The following is a 19,356-nucleotide window of genomic DNA, read 5'->3' as shown; positions in this document are numbered from 1 at the left end:
CGTTAGCATTTAGCCTCTCCCTCTCTCCTCTATAGCTCCAAAACAGGTCCAGATAGAAGCTACCAAGCTCTTCCACGTTTTCCCTATTTAAATATAGGAGTAGTTTGGCATCCGCACAGTAAAGTGAAGATTACTGCGCAGATTTCGAACTACTCCTGGTATTATTACGCCTTACAATATAGTTCCCCCTTTTATCCGCTTAGAAAATCCACATTGTTTAATTTTGTGCAATAATACTTTGTAGTGGAACACTTCACGTAACCATATTTAAATAGGGAAAACGTGGAAGAGCTTGTTAGCTTCTATCTTCACCTGTTTTGGAGCTATAGAGGAGAGAGGGAGAGGCTAAATGCTAACGCCGTCTGCGCTGTGTTTACGTGACTGAAGGCATTTTTTTGCGATTATGCTAATTTTGTAATCGTTTACTGTTGTAATCGAAATCGTAATCACATTTCAATTAATTGCATTATCTGAATGTGCTTTGGAGATGACAGTGCTTAGTGCTCGTGCTTCACAGCTCGAAGGTCCCAGGTTTGATCCGTGGGCGGGGCCTTTCTGGAGTTTGCATGTTCTCTCATGTAGTCATGAATGTTGTGTGTGAATGGAGGATGGTCAGAGGGTCCTTGTGAACAACAACAAATAAAATGCCAGTTTAGCTCTTAATAATAAGGTCAAAATGAATATATTAGTTTCAAAATAAGCCTTCATTGTGATGCTTTAGAAAAGCTTTGCTAAAGTAAATCCAGAGTAAACGTTCCGTCTCGGCCTCGGCAGCAAAGCTAAGTGGACAGTCTGCATCGATTTTCCGCTCCGTTTCTAACATGGAAGGCTCTGTTTCTGTCCACATTTATGACATCATCAAACTCCGGAGCGCGACGTGAGGTTCAGGATCAGGTCCGTTAAAGACGAGCACCTCCTCCTCGGTGATTGTGTGTGACAGTTAATGCGATGCTGCCCCCGGTGGTCACTCTATCCCCCCTGGGCTCGCGCTCCGAGAACCCGATCCCCGCGCGCCACCCGGGCCAAGAGTTCAAGTATTTGTTGTCCCTGTTCTTTAGCTCATGTCGCGCGGGTCGAGCCACAGGGGCCGATCCGTTACCCGCTCCACTCCCGCCACGCCCACGGCGAGAAGGGCCGGGAATAGACGCCGCGCGGTCCTTCATGTCTCGCACGTCAAGATTCAGATCAATGTGGACGCTTTAAACTCTTCCGAAAACATGTTTGTAGCTTTTATAACGAGGCCCAATGTGGCTTTTTACGACGTGGCGGCCATCTTGGACTGTACCACCAATGCATTTTCACTGATCCCACAGCAGAATGTGAGACGCTCATGGGTAGTGATTGGTTTATTGTTTCCTATTGTTTTCCTGCAAAAATGTCACAAAAATGTCACAAGAAATTGACAAAAAAATTGACCAAAAAATGACAAAAATTTGATTAAAAAATGGACGAAAAAATTACAAAAATGTGACCAAAAAATGACAAAAAATTGCCGAAAAAATGACAAAAAAGCTACAAAAATGAGTTGAACACCCAACAAAAAAATGATGGAAATAAAATCAGATGACGTGAGGAAAAAGATCCTCTCATTTCAGGCGGGAGTTAAGAGGTTAAAGAAGGAAACTAATGTTGTATTTGATTTAAATAGAAGTGAATGATTTGAAGACGTTGACAGAGGAAAATCCATGAACAAAATGGAGCTAAAGTCTGAGCCTCTCGTAAAACTGAAATAACTCATCCATCAATTTTTTTTCCACTTGTCCGTTTCCGGGTCACTACACCAGCCCCTATGGCGCCCGCTGCAGGTGGTGGGTGCACAGAAGGTCGGCCTCATGGTTCTACCCGGGCCTGTTGGTCTCTCATAAGAGGCTCTGTGCCTGTACAGGGGCACGAAGCCCCGAGCTCCAGGATCATTCAGGCTCAAACCCTCCACCACGTTAAGGTGGCGGCTCCGGGAGGGGTGACATAAATCAATTTATACCATGGTCTGGGTGCATCTTGGATTCTGATTGGCTGGTGCATTATTTTGGTGTAACCGCACACGTAGTCCGGTAGTTAAATCACTGGGATATCACTCCGCTGTGGCGTCGCCATAGCAACGCATGACACAGCTGAATCAGATAAAGGCGTAATTAGTGACTGACAGGAACGTATGAGATGGATTTAGTGTTTGCTAAATGTTTGTAGAGGAGAGTGAGCAGCTAGGTTAGCTACTGTTAATAACATATGAGCTTTACATTTCTATTGGAAACGGTTAAGGCTATTCATCATTTTCAGGCGTACATAAAATGATCCTGCATTGAAGCATCTTTGTCTGGATTAGTAAAGTCAAACATAAAAGTTTCAGTTGGGGGGGCCCAGGTGTGAGCGACTCCACCGCAGCTGTTTCCATAAACAGTTGAGCTGGTTGAGCTAGCTAGCTTTAGCTTCAGGTTAAACCTTGTAAAAGGTAAATAACTCGTGCCCACGAGTGGCGCATATCGGTGTTTACTTCCAGGGAAAAGTGTTTCCGGGTTAGTCCTGTTGTGTTGTGATTCTGTGCTGATGTTGTGTCGTTGAGCCTGACTGAGATCCTCGTAATAGCTGCGGAGAATGACTCGCTCTGAGACCAGCCTTCAGTGACCGGCTAATAACCCACACAAAATAGTCCCGTAGTCTGGCAGATTTAGTGAGTTTAGTCAATGAAAAAAACATTTATTATAAATGTTACGTTTGTGGGACCCTGGTATAAGCGGATTAAACAACGAGGAGCCGCGTTAGACGTTATAAAGCAGGAGGAACAACACTGTGTCGGGCGTTAGAACCGTCTAATGCGGCTCCGAGTTGTTCAATCCTTACATAAAGCACAGCAGTGTCAGGGAAATGATGGCGTTTCTGTTTGATCACAGCACTGGGTTAAAGGGCCGGGCACAAGATGGCCGCCACAACTGCCATTCGTTCAAACGTATCACTATGGCCACGTCCCATCTAGCGTTTATTAAAAAACTTTGGTCATGACACCATGATAGAAATAACAACTGTTGCCATGGCAAACGTGGCGGCCATCTTGCGGTTGTCCGTTTGGCCGCACAATTTGAAACCAACGATCTGTAGACGTGCGAGAGCGAAGTGATCCCTGTTCTTACATGAAACCCTCTTATTTCAGCTCCTTCTGTCATGTTATGCTCCAGCTTATTTATTTAATGCTGAAAAGTTCCTCCAAAAAACGTTTCTCTTCTTCTTCTGCTGAACGCGTGGCGCTCTCTGTGGCGCTCTCTCTGTGGCGCTCTCTGTGGCGCTCTCTGCGGCGCTCTCTGTGGCGCTCTCTGCATGTGCGTGGGCTCTGGTGTCTGCTGCCTCCTCCACTCCCCGCCTCTGTCTATTGACTAAGTGATAATGGACCCTCGGTGGAGTGTATTTATTATGCATCAGCCGTCGATAATCTGCAGAGTGAGCGAGTCCAGGGGTCTTCAGGAGCCAGAGTGAGGCTTATCAGAGCCATCAGCCGCCGCCGCCGCCGCCACCGCCGTGCTCTGGAAACACGGGCTCCAACACGGAGACAAACACGGGCTCGAACACGGAGACAAACACGGAGACAAACACGGGCTCGAACACGGAGGCGAACACGGAGACAGGGATTATCCTAAACGAGTCACCAGCTGTCGTCAGATCAGAGATTAGAGTCGCCGCGTCTCTGCTTTTGGCCCAAATTAGCGTAAATGCTTCCACACATACATATTTATCCTCTTACCCCCCGCCTTAAAGAGGCTAGATGCAAGTTAGTCATGTTATACTCACTACTGCCCCCTCAGGTCATACGTGTAACTGCAGCTTCTATATTAAGCTGGTGCAGGATTTTAGAGGCAGTTGTGGTGAACAGGTCATGAGGACATGGAGGAACATGTGGGGGAGGAAAATACTTTTAAGTAACATTTTTAAACTCCTTTTAGCCCCTTTAACCGAGAGCATTTTCTCCAGTTCGGCTTTACCCAAATCCAAAAGCTTCTTGACTGGAGAGCAACACTGTAGCGCCTCATTTGAAAGATAAAATCTAGAAAAGTGATGATTTGTTGCTTTTTTGCTGCTTTTTCCTTACCTTTTCGTGGCTTTTTGGCGTGTTTTCGTCTCTTGTTTTTTGGGGGGGGTTTTTTGGTCATGTTTTTGTTGTTTTTTCCTCGCTTTGTCGTCACGTTTTTGTCACATTTTGTTTTGTTTTCGTCACTTCTTTGTTGCTTTTCCAGCACATTCTTGTTCTTGGATGCTTTTCTTTTAAGCTTTTAGATTCGGGTAAAGCTCGGTTGCGCCCGGGGGTGAGGGTATAAGGTAAAGTGAGAGGCCAGACCGGGGGCCCTAGAGCCAGTGGCCCTTCTGTTGCTCTTCCAGAACACAGGACATGTGGCCGGTCCGCCCCGTGTGGAAGAGTTGGAGTGAAGCAGGTACTCACACGTACTGCAGCTTCAGGTTGTTCTGGAAGGCGTTGGCTGAGATGAAGCGCAGTTTGCACAACGTGACGGTTCTGCAACACAAGAAACACAGAGGAACTTCAGCTCATCCTGCACCGAAGGAGGAACCTGTGGAACCTGTGGAACCTGTGGAACCTGTGGAACCTGTGGAACCTGTGGAACCTGTGGAACCTGCTTCATGATCCACTCCAGAGATTTACTCCAAAAACTGCTACGTCAAAGGCCCTTCCTTCACCGTGGCTTGGTGTTGTGTGTTGTTGTGTGGTGTTGTGTGTTGTTGTGTGTATGTGTGTTGTTGTGTGTATGTGTGTATGTGTGTATGTGTGTTGTCGTGTGTATGTGTGTTGTCGTGTGTTGTCCTCACAGGTTTCGCAGCTCCTTGAAGTTGACGAGGTCCAGGTCTGTGATGTTCTCCACTCCGGCCTGGTTCTCCACGTATCTGCGGCACAAACACACACCTCGGGTCACTGTCCACATCTTTCTACTGTAAATATATATATATATAAAAAAGAAATGGCCGCCATAATATAAACAATTGTGTGCTGTTGTTTTCTACATCTGGCGCCCCCTGTGGGTTGGATTAATATCCCGTCGTTTTGGGGTCATTCAGAAATTCTTCCCGGGCCTAAAAAATGTTGTGTTTGTGGAGTCAGGAGTCAGTGTGATTCTCGGCTCCTACAGTCATGTTTCCACAGTGGGGGGGGGGGGGTTGGAGGAGGTGGAGGAGGCCAGGGGAGGCCGGGGGAGGGGGGGGGGGGGCGGTGACGTGGGCCCGGCCTGATGGAGCTCCTAATGAGTCACTTTCCACTGGAGCAGACACGAGATCCCTCTGAGGACGAGCTCTGCAGATCAATGCGGCACTCGATACGGCCCCACCCCATCACCCCCAACTCCTGCCCCCGACTCCTCCTGCCCCCAACTCCTCCTGCCCCTCAACTCCTCCTGCCCAAACTCCTCCTGCCCCAACTCCTCCTGCCCCGACTCCTCCTGCCCCCGACTCCTCCTGCCCCTCAACTCCTCCTGCCCCGACTCCTCCTGCCCCCGACTCCTCCTGCCCCAACTCCTCCTGCCCCAACTCCTCCTGCCCCGACTCCTCCTGCCCCAACTCCTCCTGCCCCAACTCCTCCTGCCCAACTCCTCGTTACCCTCTCCTACTGCCCCCAACTCCTCCTGCCCCCAACTCCTCCTGCCCCTCAACTCCTCCTGCCCAAACTCCTCCTGCCCCAACTCCTCCTGCCCCGACTCCTCCTGCCCCCGACTCCTCCTGCCCCCGACTCCTCCTGCCCCAACTCCTCCTGCCCCGACTCCTCCTGCCCCAACTCCTCCTGCCCCGACTCCTCCTGCCCAACTCCTCCTGCCCAACTCCTCGTTACCCTCTCCTACTGCCCCCAACTCCTCCTGCCCCAACTCCTCCTGCCCCGTCTCCTCCTGCCCCTCTCCTACTGCCCCTCTCTTCATCTCCTCCTGCCCCAACTCCGCCTGCCCCTCTCCTCCTGCCCCTCTCTTCATCTCCTCCTGCCCCATCTCCTCCTGCCCCTCTCCTCCTGCCCCTCTCTTCATCTCCTCCTGCCCCGACTCCTCCTGCCCCGACTCCTCCTGCCCCGTCTCCTCCTGCCCAACTCCTCGTTACCCTCTCCTCCTGCCCCTCTCTTCATCTCCTCCTGCCCCGACTCCTCCTGCCCCTCTCCTCCTGCCTCACCAGTCCCATTTCTTTTTCTTATTTTGCCCCAATTTTCTCCCATTTTCCCAATTTTTTGAATGGGGAAAGACGAACTATGAAGGTATGCAATATGCTAACAGCTAAAGTAGTGCTAACACCAGCTAATGTTGTGCTAACAGTGGCTGAAGTTGTGCTAACAGCTAAAGTAGTGCTAACAGCGGCTGAAGTTGTGCTAACAGCTAAAGTAGTGCTAACACCAGCTAATGTTATGCTAACAGTGGCTAAAGTTATGCTAACAGTGGCTGAAGTTGTGCTAACAGCGGCTGAAGTTGTGCCAACAGTGGCTAAAGTTATGCTAACACCATCTAATCTTATACTAACATCAGCTAAAGTTGTGCTAACAGCGGCTAAAGTTGTGCTGACAGCGGCTAAAGTTGTGCTAACAGCGGCTAAAGTTGTGCTAACAGTGGCTAAAGTTGTGGTAACAGTGGCTAAAGCTGTGGTAACAGTGGCTAAAGTTGTGGTAACAGCGGCTAAAGTTGTGCTAACAGTGGCTAAAGTTGTGCTAACAGTGGCTAAAGTTGTGGTAACAGCGGCTAAAGTTGTGCTAACAGTGGCTAAAGTTGTGCTGACAGCGGCTAAAGTTGTGCTAACAGCGGCTAAAGTTGTGGTAACAGCGGCTAAAGTTGTGCTAACTGCGGCTAAAGTTGTGGTAACAGCGGCTAAAGTTGTGCTAACAGTGGCTAAAGTTGTGGTAACAGCGGCTAAAGTTGTGCTAACTGCGGCTAAAGTTGTGGTAACAGCGGCTAAAGTTGTGCTAACTGCGGCTAAAGTTGTGGTAACAGCGGCTAAAGTTGTGCTAACAGTGGCTAAAGTTGTGGTAACAGCGGCTAAAGTTATGCTAACAGTGGCTAAAGTTATGCTAACACCATCTAATCTTATGCTAAAAGCGGCTAAAGTTGTGCTAACAGTGGGTAAAGTTGTGCTAACAGCGGCTGAAGTTGTGCTAACAGCAGCCAAATGCTAGAATTGACTAAATCCCCTTTAGAACAGTGTATGATTTTTTGAAATATTGAATCCGTGTGACCTGCTTAACAGTGAGGGCGGGCCTTGCTCTCGTTGGCCAATCAGAGGCCAGCGTTTGTTCACGTCACGTTAGTCCCTGAGTGGACCAGGCCCTGGGCTGTGGAGAGGAGGTTCATGAGAACATCCTGAACGACCAGGTTATTCCATCAGTGGCGCGGGCGTATATTCCAGGACGCCGCCGCATGCCTGTGTCGGGGACGGCGTGCTCGGGACGGCGCTCGGCTCTGGGACTCGGCCTCTGATCCGGTTACTGGCAGGTGCTCCGCCTGTTGCCTCGGCGCTCGCTCTAAGTGGCTGTAGATCATCCTTTGTTCCCGGCGGGGGCACTGACTGGCAATTCTCAAAATTGGATTTATCGCTGAGTGTGTGATGAATCTGGCTCAGGGTAATGGGCGTGTGTGTGTGTGTGTGTGTGTGTGTGTGTGTGTGGGGCAGATGGGCTCAGAGCCTCTCACACGTTTAAGCAGAAAAATACTTTCACACATTTGTTTTTATTTTCTCTGATATTCCACATTTGCAGATCTTCCAAAAAGCAGCTTCCATATTATCCCTCGAGATGATTTTGAGAAAAATTATGACCCAAATCAGAGCTCGACTGCCTGTTAAAGTTCTCTAGAAATGTCAAAAAATACTGTCAGTTCCTTAAAATGTCTCAGCAGAGCAGCTTTTAGACCATAATCCTAAAAGAATACTCTAAGAATACTAAGAAATGACTGAAATCTACTTGAATTAACCTCTTAACTCCCACCTGAACGGATCCCATTTTCTCCAGTTCGGCTTTACCCTAATCAAAAAGCTGCATGTAACGATGTAAACGCAGCAAAAATGTGACAAAAATGTGACAAAAATTCAACAAAAATTCAACAAAAATGTGACAAAAATTCAACAAAAATTCAACAAAAATTCAACAAAAATGTGACAAAAATTCAACAAAACTGTGACAAAAATTCAACAAAAATGTGACAAAAAATTCTACAAAAATGTGACAAAAAATTCAACAAAAATGTGACAAAAATTCAACAAAACTGTGACAAAAATTCAACAAAACTGTGACAAAAAATTCAACAAAAATGTGACAAAAAATTCAACAAAAATGTGACAAAAATTCAACAAAACTGTGACAAAAATTCAACAAAAATGTGACAAAAAATTCAACAAAAATGTGACAAAAAATTCAACAAAAATGTGACAAAAATTCAACAAAAAAATGATAAAAATTCTACAAAAATGTGACCAAAAAAAAAAAAGGAAAAAAGAAAATCATACAAAAGGTGAAGCAACACAGCAACAACGCGAGGAAAAAGATCAGTTTTGTGGGTCTTAGCTTTCAAATGAGGCGTTACACAGGCCTATATAACAGCCAAAGAGGACAGAATGCATTTGGTTCAGGCTGGTGGTAAGAGGTTAAGAGGTCAAGTCTAAAGATTGAGTGGATTTGGTCTGGCCTTAAAGGCGATCAAGCCTATTCTTGCCGATGGAACAAGCACAAGTTTTCTCTTAAATCAGATTATTTTGTATAATTTCAAGTGAAAAATAAACACTTTTTACAGAAAAGTGAATTGGTTTGATTTCCATTGGCATTGCTGTTTTTATCTGATCTCAGATTAGTTCAAACCGACTCAAATTTAACATAAAAAGACCTTTATTCAGGTGATTTTAAGTCATTTTTCTAGTTTAAGATGGTGTGACCTGAGGCTCCGTGACTCGCTGTGACTTTATGGATTTGACTGATTTGAGTGAAAGATCAGGATTCACATCTGTGTTTCTGTTCATGATCCACATGTTCAGTTTCCCGACAGCGGCGTCTGATCGATACAGCTCGAAAATGAGGAAATGTTTCTTTGGACGCATTAAAAGTTTTCTACAGTGAGTGAAGTTTATTAAGGACAAGAAAACGTTCAGTCCATTGTTTCAGTTCCTGTTTTTGCAGAACCACGAGGCTCAGAACTGATTCATCAACACAAATCGAGGGTTTTTTCGGTGTATTTTGCTCCTTCACACATGAGCCCAGTGATAAAGGGACTGATGACTGTGCAGAAGCTACTGTGAGCAGGGCCGCATCCCAGTATACAGGGGCCGGGGCGCGGCAGGGGAACCACTGACAGAAACACTAACAAATAAATACATTATAATTATCTTTCAAACTGCAGGAAGAGCAGCTCATGTTTAAAAGAGTTTCCCCCCCGGGCCCCCTTCCTTCAAATGCCGTCCCAGGAATTTTGCACATAGACTGGAGCGTTTAATTTTGTGGCGGTTAAAACCCCTTAACTCCCGCCTGAACAGAGCACATTTTCTCCAGTTTGGCTTTACCCCAATCCAAAAGCTTCTGGAAAAAAGGTGAGAAAATAGCAAGAAAACTGAGACGAAAACAATGATGGAAATGTGACAAAAAAGCAAGAAAACATTGATAAAAAAGTGACAAAAAGTTGATGGAAAAGTGGAAAAAATGTCACAAGAATTTGACAAAAAAATGACAAAAATGTGACAAAAATGTGACAAAAAAATGACAAAAAATTTGATCAGAATTTAACAAAAAAATTACAAAAAATGGACAAAAAATGGACAAAAAATGGACAAAAAAATGACAAAAATGTGACATAAAAATGATAAAAAATTTCATAAAAATTTGACCAAAAAATTACAAAAAAATTACAAAAAATGTGACAAAAAAATACAAAAAAATACAAAAAAATACAAAAAAATACAAAAAAATACAAAAAAATACAAAAAAATACAAAAAAATACAAAAAAATGACAAAAATGTGACAAATGTGACAAAAAAATGACACAAAATTTCATTAAAAAAAATTTTTCTCACATTTTTGTGTCAAATTTTTATGACATTTTTTATCATTTTTTCATTTTGTCCATTTTGTCAAAAAATGACAAAAATGTGACAAAAAAATTACAAAAAAATGACTAGAAAAAATGACAAATGGGACAAAAAAATTACAAAAATGTGATCAAAATTTAACAAAAAAAATTACAAAAAATGGACAAAAAAATGACAAAAATGTGACAAAATGTGACATAAAAATGATAAAAAATTGATAAAAATTTGACAAAAAATTGACGAAAAATTGACAAAAATGTGACAAAAAAGTGACAATAAAGTTACAGAAATGTGTTGAATAACCAACAAAAAAATGAAGGAAAAAAAATGTGATGACGTGAGGAAAAAGATCCTCTCGGTTCAGGCGGGAGTTAAGAGGTTAAATACTAGTTAGACTTTAAATCCAAATCCATTCGATTGTAAAAAGTTTTATTTCAGCCTAAATCTTCGGTGTAGCTGAATGTTGAAAAAGCAGTTGTTATTTTCAAGCAGATGAAACACATTTTGAAAAGAAGAAGCGCCGGTGTTTGTGACTCGAGGTGTCTTTGACTGACTCCCAAACCGGGCCCTGGAGATAAAATGATGAACCTGGTGAACGTGAGGATTCTGGGGGGGACATCCGGGGCATTTAAAGTTTTAGAAGGAGGTTCGAGGTTTAACTTCTTCAGCCTCTTCTGAACCAAGCTCATTTTCTCAACAGAAAGTGACAAAAAAAAGAGCCAGAAAAACACAATAATGAAGCGACACGGGGCCCACAAAACTAAAAAGTCAGGATCTGTTCGGTCTTAGCTTTCATATGAGGTGTTACACTGGTCTTTAGGCTGTAAACCTCATTTTTTTGTCCATTTTTTTGTCATTTTTTGTCATTTTTTGTCATTTTTTTGTCATTTTTTTGTCATTTTTTGTCTTTTTTGTCATTTTTTTGTCACATTTTTGTCACATTTTTGTCACATTTTTGTCACATTTTTTGTCATTTTTTGTCATTTTTTGGTCATTTTTTTTGTCATTTTTTGTCTTTTTTGTCATTTTTTTGTCACATTTTTGTCACATTTTTGGTCATTTTTGGTCATTTTTTTGTCATTTTTTTGTCCATTTTTGTCACATTTTTGTCACATTTTTGTCATTTTTTTGTCATTTTTTGTCTTTTTTGTCATTTTTTGTCACATTTTTTGTCATTTTTTTGTCACATTTTTGTCACATTTTTGTCACATTTTTGGTCATTTTTGGTCATATTTTTGTCCATTTTTTTGTCCATTTTTTGTCCATTTTTTGTCATTTTTTTGTCCTTTTTTTGTCATTTTTTGTCACATTTTTGTCACATTCTTTGTCATTTTTTGTCATTTTTTTTGTCATTTTTTGTCACATTTTTGTCACATTTTTGTCACATTTTTTGTCATTTTTTTGGTCATTTTTTGTCATTTTTTGTCACATTTTTGTCACATTTTTGTCACATTTTTGTCACATTTTTTGTCATTTTTTTGTCCATTTTTTTGTCATTTTTTGTCATTTTTTGTCATTTTTTTGTCGTTTTTTTTGTCATTTTTTGTCTTTTTTGTCATTTTTTTGTCACATTTTTGTCACATTTTTGTCATTTTTTGTCATTTTTTTGTCATTTTTTTGTCCATTTTTGTCATTTTTTTGTCATTTTTTTGTCATTTTTTGTCTTTTTTGTCATTTTTTGTCACATTTTTTGTCATTTTTTTGTCACATTTTTGTCACATTTTTGTCACATTTTTGTCACATTTTTGGTCATTTTTGGTCATATTTTTGTCCATTTTTTTGTCCATTTTTTGTCCATTTTTGGTCATTTTTTTGTCCTTTTTTTGTCATTTTTTGTCACATTTTTGTCACATTCTTTGTCATTTTTTTGTCATTTTTTTTGTCATTTTTTGTCACATTTTTGTCACATTTTTGTCACATTTTTTGTCATTTTTTTGTCCATTTTTTGTCACATTTTTGTCACATTTCCATCATTGTTTTCGTCTCAGTTTTTGTTGCTATTTTCACACCTTTTTTCCAGAAGCTTTTGGATTGGGGTAAAGCCAAACTGGAGAAAATGTGCTCGGTTCAGGGGTTAACGGGGCTAGATGCAAGTTAGTCATTTTATACTCACTACTGCCCCCTCAGGTCATACGTGTAACTGCAGCTTTAGAGGCAGTTGTGGTGAACAGGTCATGAGGACATGGAGGAACATGTGGGGGAGGAAAATACTTTTAAGTAACATTTTTAAACTCCTTATAGCCCCTTTAACCGAGAGCATTTTCTCCAGTTCGGCTTTACCCAAATCCAAAAGCTTCTTGACTGGAGAGCGACACTGTAGCGCCTCATTTGAAAGATAAAATCTAGAAAAGTGACGGTAACTTTTTGTCACACCTGGAATTTTTGTTTGTTGATGTTTGTTTTCGTCTCTTTTTGTTGCTTTTCCAGCACATTTTTGTTCTTGGATGCTTTTCTTTTAAGCTTTTAGATTTGGGTAAAGCTCGGTCACGCCCGGGGGTAAGGGTATAAGGTAAAGTGAGGGGCCAGACCGGTGACCCTAGAGCCGGTGGCCCTTCTGTTGCTCTTCCAGAATCCAGGACATATGGCCAAGTCCGCCCCCGGACACCAGCAAACACACAGATGTTCCTGCCCATGAACGACACATCTGTCAGAGTCACTTGATCCAGTGCCTGCACCAGGACGGTGAACTTTGCACCGTCAGTGTCCACATTCTAAAAGTTACTCATTTACCACTTTTAAAGCTTTTTATTCATCGTATTTAAGTTTCAGCAAAGACTGACATCATCCAATCCTTGGTTAACCCCTTAACTCCCGCCTGAACCGAGAGGATCTTTTTCCTCACGTCGTCACATTTCTTTTCCAACATTTTTTTGTTGTGTGTTCAACTCATTTTTGTAACTTTTTTGTCATTTTTTTGGTCACATTTTTGTCATTTTTTTGGTCATTTTTTTTTTATTTTTTTGAAATTTTTTGTCAAATTTTTAATCACATTTTTGTAATTTTTTTGTCCATTTTTTGTCAATTGTTTGTCATGTTTTGTCACATTTTTTTAATTTTTTGTCATTTTTTTGTCCGTTTTTGTTTCACGTGAATCGGCCTCAGGAATGACAGAGAAAGTAAAATGTTCTCGTGCCATGGCTCATGCTTTTGTCTGACATAAAAACAAACGGCGCTGTGTGATGATGTCATCAGGCCGCGCTGCTCAGTTTACTTGCGCAGGTGTGAGGGCCGGCCAGCAGGGGGCAGGTGTGAGGGCCGGCCAGCAGGGGGCAGGTGTGAGGGCTGGCCAGCAGGGGGCAGGTGTGAGGGCCGGCCAGCAGGGGGCAGGTGTGAGGGCTGGCCAGCAGGGGGCAGGTGTGAGGCCAGCAGGGGGCAGGTGTGAGGGCCGGCCAGCAGGGGCAGGTGTGAGGGCTGGCCAGCAGGGGGCAGGTGTGAGGCCAGCAGGGGGCAGGTGTGAAACAGGGACCTCTCTTTAATCAAGGCGTACTTGAAATCATTTGTACTTTTATGACTGTCCAGAAAACATAAACCAAGACCCGAACCAAGAACCAGAGTAAAACCAAGACCTGAACCAAGAACCAGACTAAAACCAAGACCCGAACCAAGAACCAGACTAAAACCAAGACCTGAACCAAGACCTGAACCAAGACCCAGACTAAAACCAAGACCTGAACCAAGACCTGAACCAAGAACCAGACTAAAACCAAGACCTGAACCAAGACCCAGACTAAAACCAAGACCCGAACCAAGAACCAGACTAAAACCAAGACCCGAACCAAGACCCGAACCAAGACCTGAACCAAGACCTGAACCAAGAACCAGACTAAAACCAAGACCCGAACCAAGAACCAGACTAAAACCAAGACCTGAACCAAGACCTGAACCAAGACCCAGACTAAAACCAAGACCTGAACCAAGACCTGAACCAAGAACCAGACTAAAACCAAGACCTGAACCAAGACCCAGACTAAAACCAAGACCCGAACCAAGAACCAGACTAAAACCAAGACCCGAACCAAGACCCGAACCAAGACCTGAACCAAGACCTGAACCAAGAACCAGACTAAAACCAAGACCCGAACCAAGAACCAGACTAAAACCAAGACCTGAACCAAGACCTGAACCAAGAACCAGACTAAAACCAAGACCTGAACCAAGAACCAGACTAAAACCAAGACCTGAACCAAGACCCAAACCAAGACCCAGACTAAAACCAAGACCTGAACCAAGACCCGAACCAAGACCCAAACCAAGACCCAGACTAAAACCAAGACCTGAACCAAGACCCAGACTAAAACCAAGACCTGAACCAAGACCCAGACTAAAACCAAGACCTGAACCAAGAACCAGACTAAAACCAAGACCTGAACCAAGACCTGAACCAAGACCCGAACCAAGAACCAAGACCTGAACCAAGACCCAGACTAAAACCAAGACCCGAGCTAAGAACCGAACTAAGAACCGAACCAAGAACCAAGACCCGAACTAAGAACCGAACTAAGAACCGAACTAAGAACCGAACTAAGAACCGAACTAAGAACCGAACTAAGAACCGAACTAAGACCCAGACTAAAACCAAGCAAAGACTAAGACCCGAAACAAGATCGGACCAAGATCCGAACAAAGACCAAGACTAAGATTCAGACCAAGACCAGGACCCAGACCTGAGCCAATTACCAATCAATGATCAATATCTCAAAAACGAAGTGGCACAAACACTATTTTTATGTGCACAAACGAAGCACAAACGAAGCACAAACGAAGCACAAACGAAGCACAAACGAAGCACAAACGAAGCACAAACGAAGCACAAACGAGGCACAATCGAATGACACCATTTTGAAGCAAATCGGACACTATGGGGGACTAACTTCACACAAGTCAGTCACTGTCACACAAGAAACATTTGGTCTGTTGTTTTGCATCTGCTCCGACTGGAATCATGACATCATCAAACCCGAGAACCTGCGGGACATTTTAATGACTGTGGATTCTTCAAAACCGATCTCACTCTTTTACTGACACAACATCCAAACAGTGCTCATTTTGAAAACATATTTTAATTCAGTTTTAGTCTTTTGACTAAAATGTAATGTAATTTTAGTCTACTTTTAGTCGTCTAAAATTGCACGTCAATGTAGTCCACTAAATTTAAGACTAATTTAGTGGACTTTGCAGTGTGATAATATTCATTATAATCATGTTTAATATTGTTCCTCTGCTTCATGTTTCTGCTCCACATGAACAAAGCTCAGAGCTGAATGTAAATGATCTGAGGCTCTTTCAGACGCTCAATACAAGTTTGGATGATTTTAGTCTCTCCTTTTCATTTTTATTTAGTCTTACACTGCAAAACGTAATAAACTAGATCAGTATAAACATCTCAATCTGAGCACAATAATCCAAATTTTAGTTGCTTTGACGAGTTAAGAAGTTCTTGGGCATTTGTCCCAGATTATTTCACTTGTTCTGAGATGTTTCTGACTCGTTTCGATACATTTCGTCCTTATTTCAGGTCATTTTCTTTGCCAATGGGGAAAGAAAATTGTTCTTATCTCATTGGCAATTTTACTTTCTTATTTCAAGCGAGATTTACCCGAGAACTGGTCTGAAATGTCCTCAAACAAGCAAAGTAAACTCGGTCCGATCAGGAAAAGTGTCGAAATGAGTGAAAACCGCTCAAAACAAGAAACATTTCCTCAAATCAACTCGTTTAAGCCAATGCTTGATATTCACTTCAGTCGACTCAAATATCTGGACATTTTAGTCACAGTTTTAGTCTCATGAGAAACTTTTAATTTAGTTTTAGTCCAGTTTTAGTCACAAAAATATCACTTTGACTAAAATTAAGACTGAATATTTCAACACTGTTTCCAAAATCCCTTTTTTCAAATGGAAATCTCTACATTTCAGAGGTTTTGGTCTGACATTTTGAGGGTTCCCATGGCGACGGGCGGCTGTACTCACATCTCTACATTTTCCGAGGTTATGGTCTGACATTTTGAGGGTTCCCATGGCGACGGGCGGCTGTACTCACATCTCGGTGACGTTCTCGCTCTCCGCGGCCGCCAGCGCCGGGAACACGACCACGCCGTCCGGGTCCAGGCACTGCACCATGGCGAAGGAGCAGCGGCAGGCGGCGGGGCAGCCAGCCCGGGCCGGGGCCGGCAGGAGGAGGAGCAGGGGGGCCGCCACCAGGGCCCCCAGCAGCAGGAGGGCCGCGCGGTCCGGGGCGCTCATCCTCGGACGGGACCGGGAGGGACGGGTCGAGAGGTCCCGGGGGGGGTTGTGGGTCAGTCTCGAGGACAACGGTCCTGGATAACGGGTTAGTCTTGAGGATAAAGGTCCTGGATAACTGTCCGGTCTTGAGGATAGTGGGTCAGTTTCGAGGAAAACGGGTCAGTCTCGAGGATCACGGTCCTAGATAATGGGTCAGTCTTGAGGATAACGGGTCAGTCTCTGGTCCTGTCTCAAGGATTAAGGTCCTGGATAACCGAGGATAGAGGGTCAGTCTTGGTCCTGTCTCAAGGATCACGGTCCTGTCTTGAGGATAACGGGTCAGTCTCGAGGATAATGGGTCAGTCTCTGGTCCTGTCTCAAGGATCACGGTCCTGTCTCGAGGATCACGGTCCTGTCTCGAGGATTAAGGTCCTGGATAACCGTCCGGTCTCGAGGATAGAGGGTCAGTCTCGAGGATCACAGTCCTGTCTCAAGGATCACGGTCCTGTCTTGAGGATAATGGGTCAGTCTCGAGGATTTAAGATCCTAGATAACGGGTCAGTCTCGGTCCTGTCTCGAGGATCACGGGTCAGTCTTGAGGATCTCGGTCCAGGATCACGGGTCCGTCTGGAGGATAACGGGTCAGCCTCGGTCCAGTCTCGAGGATCACGGTCCAGGATCACGGGTCAGTCTCGAGGATCACGGGTCAGTCTCGGTCTTGTCTCGAGGATCACGGTCCGGGACAGCGGGTCAGTCTTGAGGATCTTGGTCTGTCTTGAGGATAACGGGTCAGCCTCGGTCCAGCCTCGAGGATCACAGTCCGGGATCACGGTCCGGGACAGCGGGTCAGCCTTGAGGATCTCGGTCCGGGACAGCGGGTCAGTCTCGGTCCTGTCTCGAGGATCACGGGTCAGTCTTGAGGATCTTGGTCCTGTCTTGAGGATAACGGATCAGCCTCGGTCCAGCCTCGAGGATCACGGTCCAGGATCTCGGTCCGGGACAGCGGGTCAGCCTCGGGGATCACGGTCCAGGATCTCGGTCCGGGACAGCGGGTCAGCCTCGGGGATAGCGGGTCCGTCTGGAGGACAGCGGGTCAGCCTCGGGGTCAGCTCTTCGGGTCCGCCTGTGGTCGCAGGACGAGCGGCGTTGGGGGGGCCGGTGCACAGCCTGGCAGTCACAGCTGCTCTGAGCGGCAGGAGGCAGGCGGCCGCTGCCTGAGGGGCCCCTGGGACGCTCCGGAGAGAGGGAGGGGCCCCGAGCCACCACACGGGGAGGGGCCCCGAGCCACCACACGGGGAGGGGCCCCGAGCCACCACACGGGGAGGGGCCCCGAGCCACCACACGGGGAGGGGCCCCGAGCCACCACACTGGGAGGAGCCGCCGTCCCACTGTCCGAGCGCGGAGCGGGACGGGAGCGGAGGGGGAGGAACGGCCCGGCCAACGAATAATACAGAGACAAAAACAGGTCCCGCCCTCACACTGGGAGAAATAAAGTTTATAATAAAGTTTATACTTAGAGGAAAGAGGGACAGAGGGACAGAGGGGGGACAGAGGGACAGAGGGACAGAGGGAGGACAGAGGGAGGACAGAGGGAAAGAGGGGGGACAGAGGGAAAGAGGGACAGAGGGAGGACAGAGGGAGGACAGAGGGAGGACAGAGGGACAGAGGGAAAGAGGGAAAGAGGGAAAGAGGGAAAGAGGGAAAGAGGGAAAGAGGGACAGAGGGACAGAGGGACAGAGGGAAAGAGGGAGGACAGAGGGAGGACAGAGGGAGGACAGAGGGACAGAGGGAAAGAGGGAAAGAGGGAAAGAGGGACAGAGGGACAGAGGGAAAGAGGGGGGACAGAGGGAGGACAGAGGGACAGAGGGAGGACAGAGGGAAAGAGGGAGGACAGAGGGACAGAGGGAGGACAGAGGGAAAGAGGGAGGACACTTGAAAACCCGAGACCGCCTCAAGCCCTCGAGTAAAAAACCCACAGGTTTTTATGACTCTGCTACGTTTGGCTTCACGAGTCTAAAATGATGAGTGTTTATTCCAGAAGGACAGCTCGTGCGGCCTCTAAAAAACGAAAGGTCACAGAGAACGTTCAGCTCGTGAGTCATGAGTTCAGAATCTTCAGAAACGTAACAGATGTATCAGAGCGGATCTAAACAGCTGTGACACGTCCATGAGTCTGAAACCAGATCACACCGAACACTGAAATACGGGAACATAAAATATCGAAATACCGGTGATTGTCTCCAGCTTTATCCAAATCTAAAAGCTTTTTGACTGGTCAGCTTACATAGAAAAAAGTGAAGACCTACAAAACTCTTCTGAGCTTCTTCCTTGACTTTGTGGGCACGTTTTAGTCATGTGAGTTTGCGTTTTTGCCACAATTTTGACGTTTTTTTTGCCGCAATTTTGTCACTTTTTAGCCAAATTTTTTACACATTTCATTCTTTTTTTGGTCACATTTGGTCTTTTTATTTATTTATTTTTTAGTCATTTTTGTTGCGTTTTTGCCACAATTTTGACGGTTTTTTTGCTGCAATTTTTTTGCCCCATTTTTAATGCATTTCATTCTTTTTTTGGTCACATTTTGGTCTTTTTTTTGCCAATTTTTTGCCCAATTTTGTCTTTTTTTTGCCGCAATTTTGTCACTTTTTTTGTCAACAACACTCAAGGCGACCAAAGTGCTTTACAATAAAACCAACCAAACCAAGGATCTGCCCGAGTCACGAACAGTTAAAGGTTCAGACAAGTACGAAGGGGCCAGACCATTGAGGGCTTTAAAAACAAAAAGAAGATTTTTTTCAGAAAAGTGCATTTGGAACAAACACCAAAGCCAGATGTGTCTCAGTCAGAGGAGGAAACGTCTGGAATATTCTGAATGACGCCTTAAAAAACTCCTTAAACACTTTCAAAAAATGTTCAAATCTAATGTAATAGAAGTTATAAGGCACTAACTCACATATAAACTCTCCTGTGTGCACTATATTCTGTCTTTATTATGTTATTGATTGATGTGTGACTTGTGCGAATTAATTTTGTAACTAATTGATACAGAAACATAATAATTTTGTCCTCGTCTTGCAGACGGTCAAACTGCTGTTTACTCTAAGTTACTATGAAGT

At 44.6% G+C, this 19,356-nt stretch overlaps 1 protein-coding gene across 1 annotated transcript in view; it reads right to left on the bottom strand.

Moving 5' to 3' along the window:
* The window catches only part of ntrk1 (neurotrophic tyrosine kinase, receptor, type 1), a gene marked incomplete at its 3' end in the record, with an annotated part of 45,218 nt that extends 29,009 nt beyond the window's left edge, over window positions 1-16,209 (bottom strand). The window contains exons 1-3 of the mRNA XM_079569420.1: window positions 16,059-16,209; window positions 4,807-4,881; window positions 4,424-4,495 (exon numbers count right to left, since the gene is read on the bottom strand). Coding sequence (XP_079425546.1) covers window positions 4,424-4,495; window positions 4,807-4,881; window positions 16,059-16,138 — 227 coding nt within the window. The 5' untranslated portion in view covers window positions 16,139-16,209. The remainder of the gene's footprint in view (window positions 1-4,423; window positions 4,496-4,806; window positions 4,882-16,058) is intronic.
* Between the last annotated feature and the right edge of the window lie 3,147 nt (window positions 16,210-19,356).

The sequence above is a fragment of the Gobius niger genome (assembly GCF_951799975.1).
Source record: "Gobius niger genome assembly, chromosome: 13".
Classification (NCBI taxonomy): domain Eukaryota; kingdom Metazoa; phylum Chordata; class Actinopteri; order Gobiiformes; family Gobiidae; genus Gobius; species Gobius niger.
This window is presented reverse-complemented; position numbering and strand designations above follow the sequence as displayed.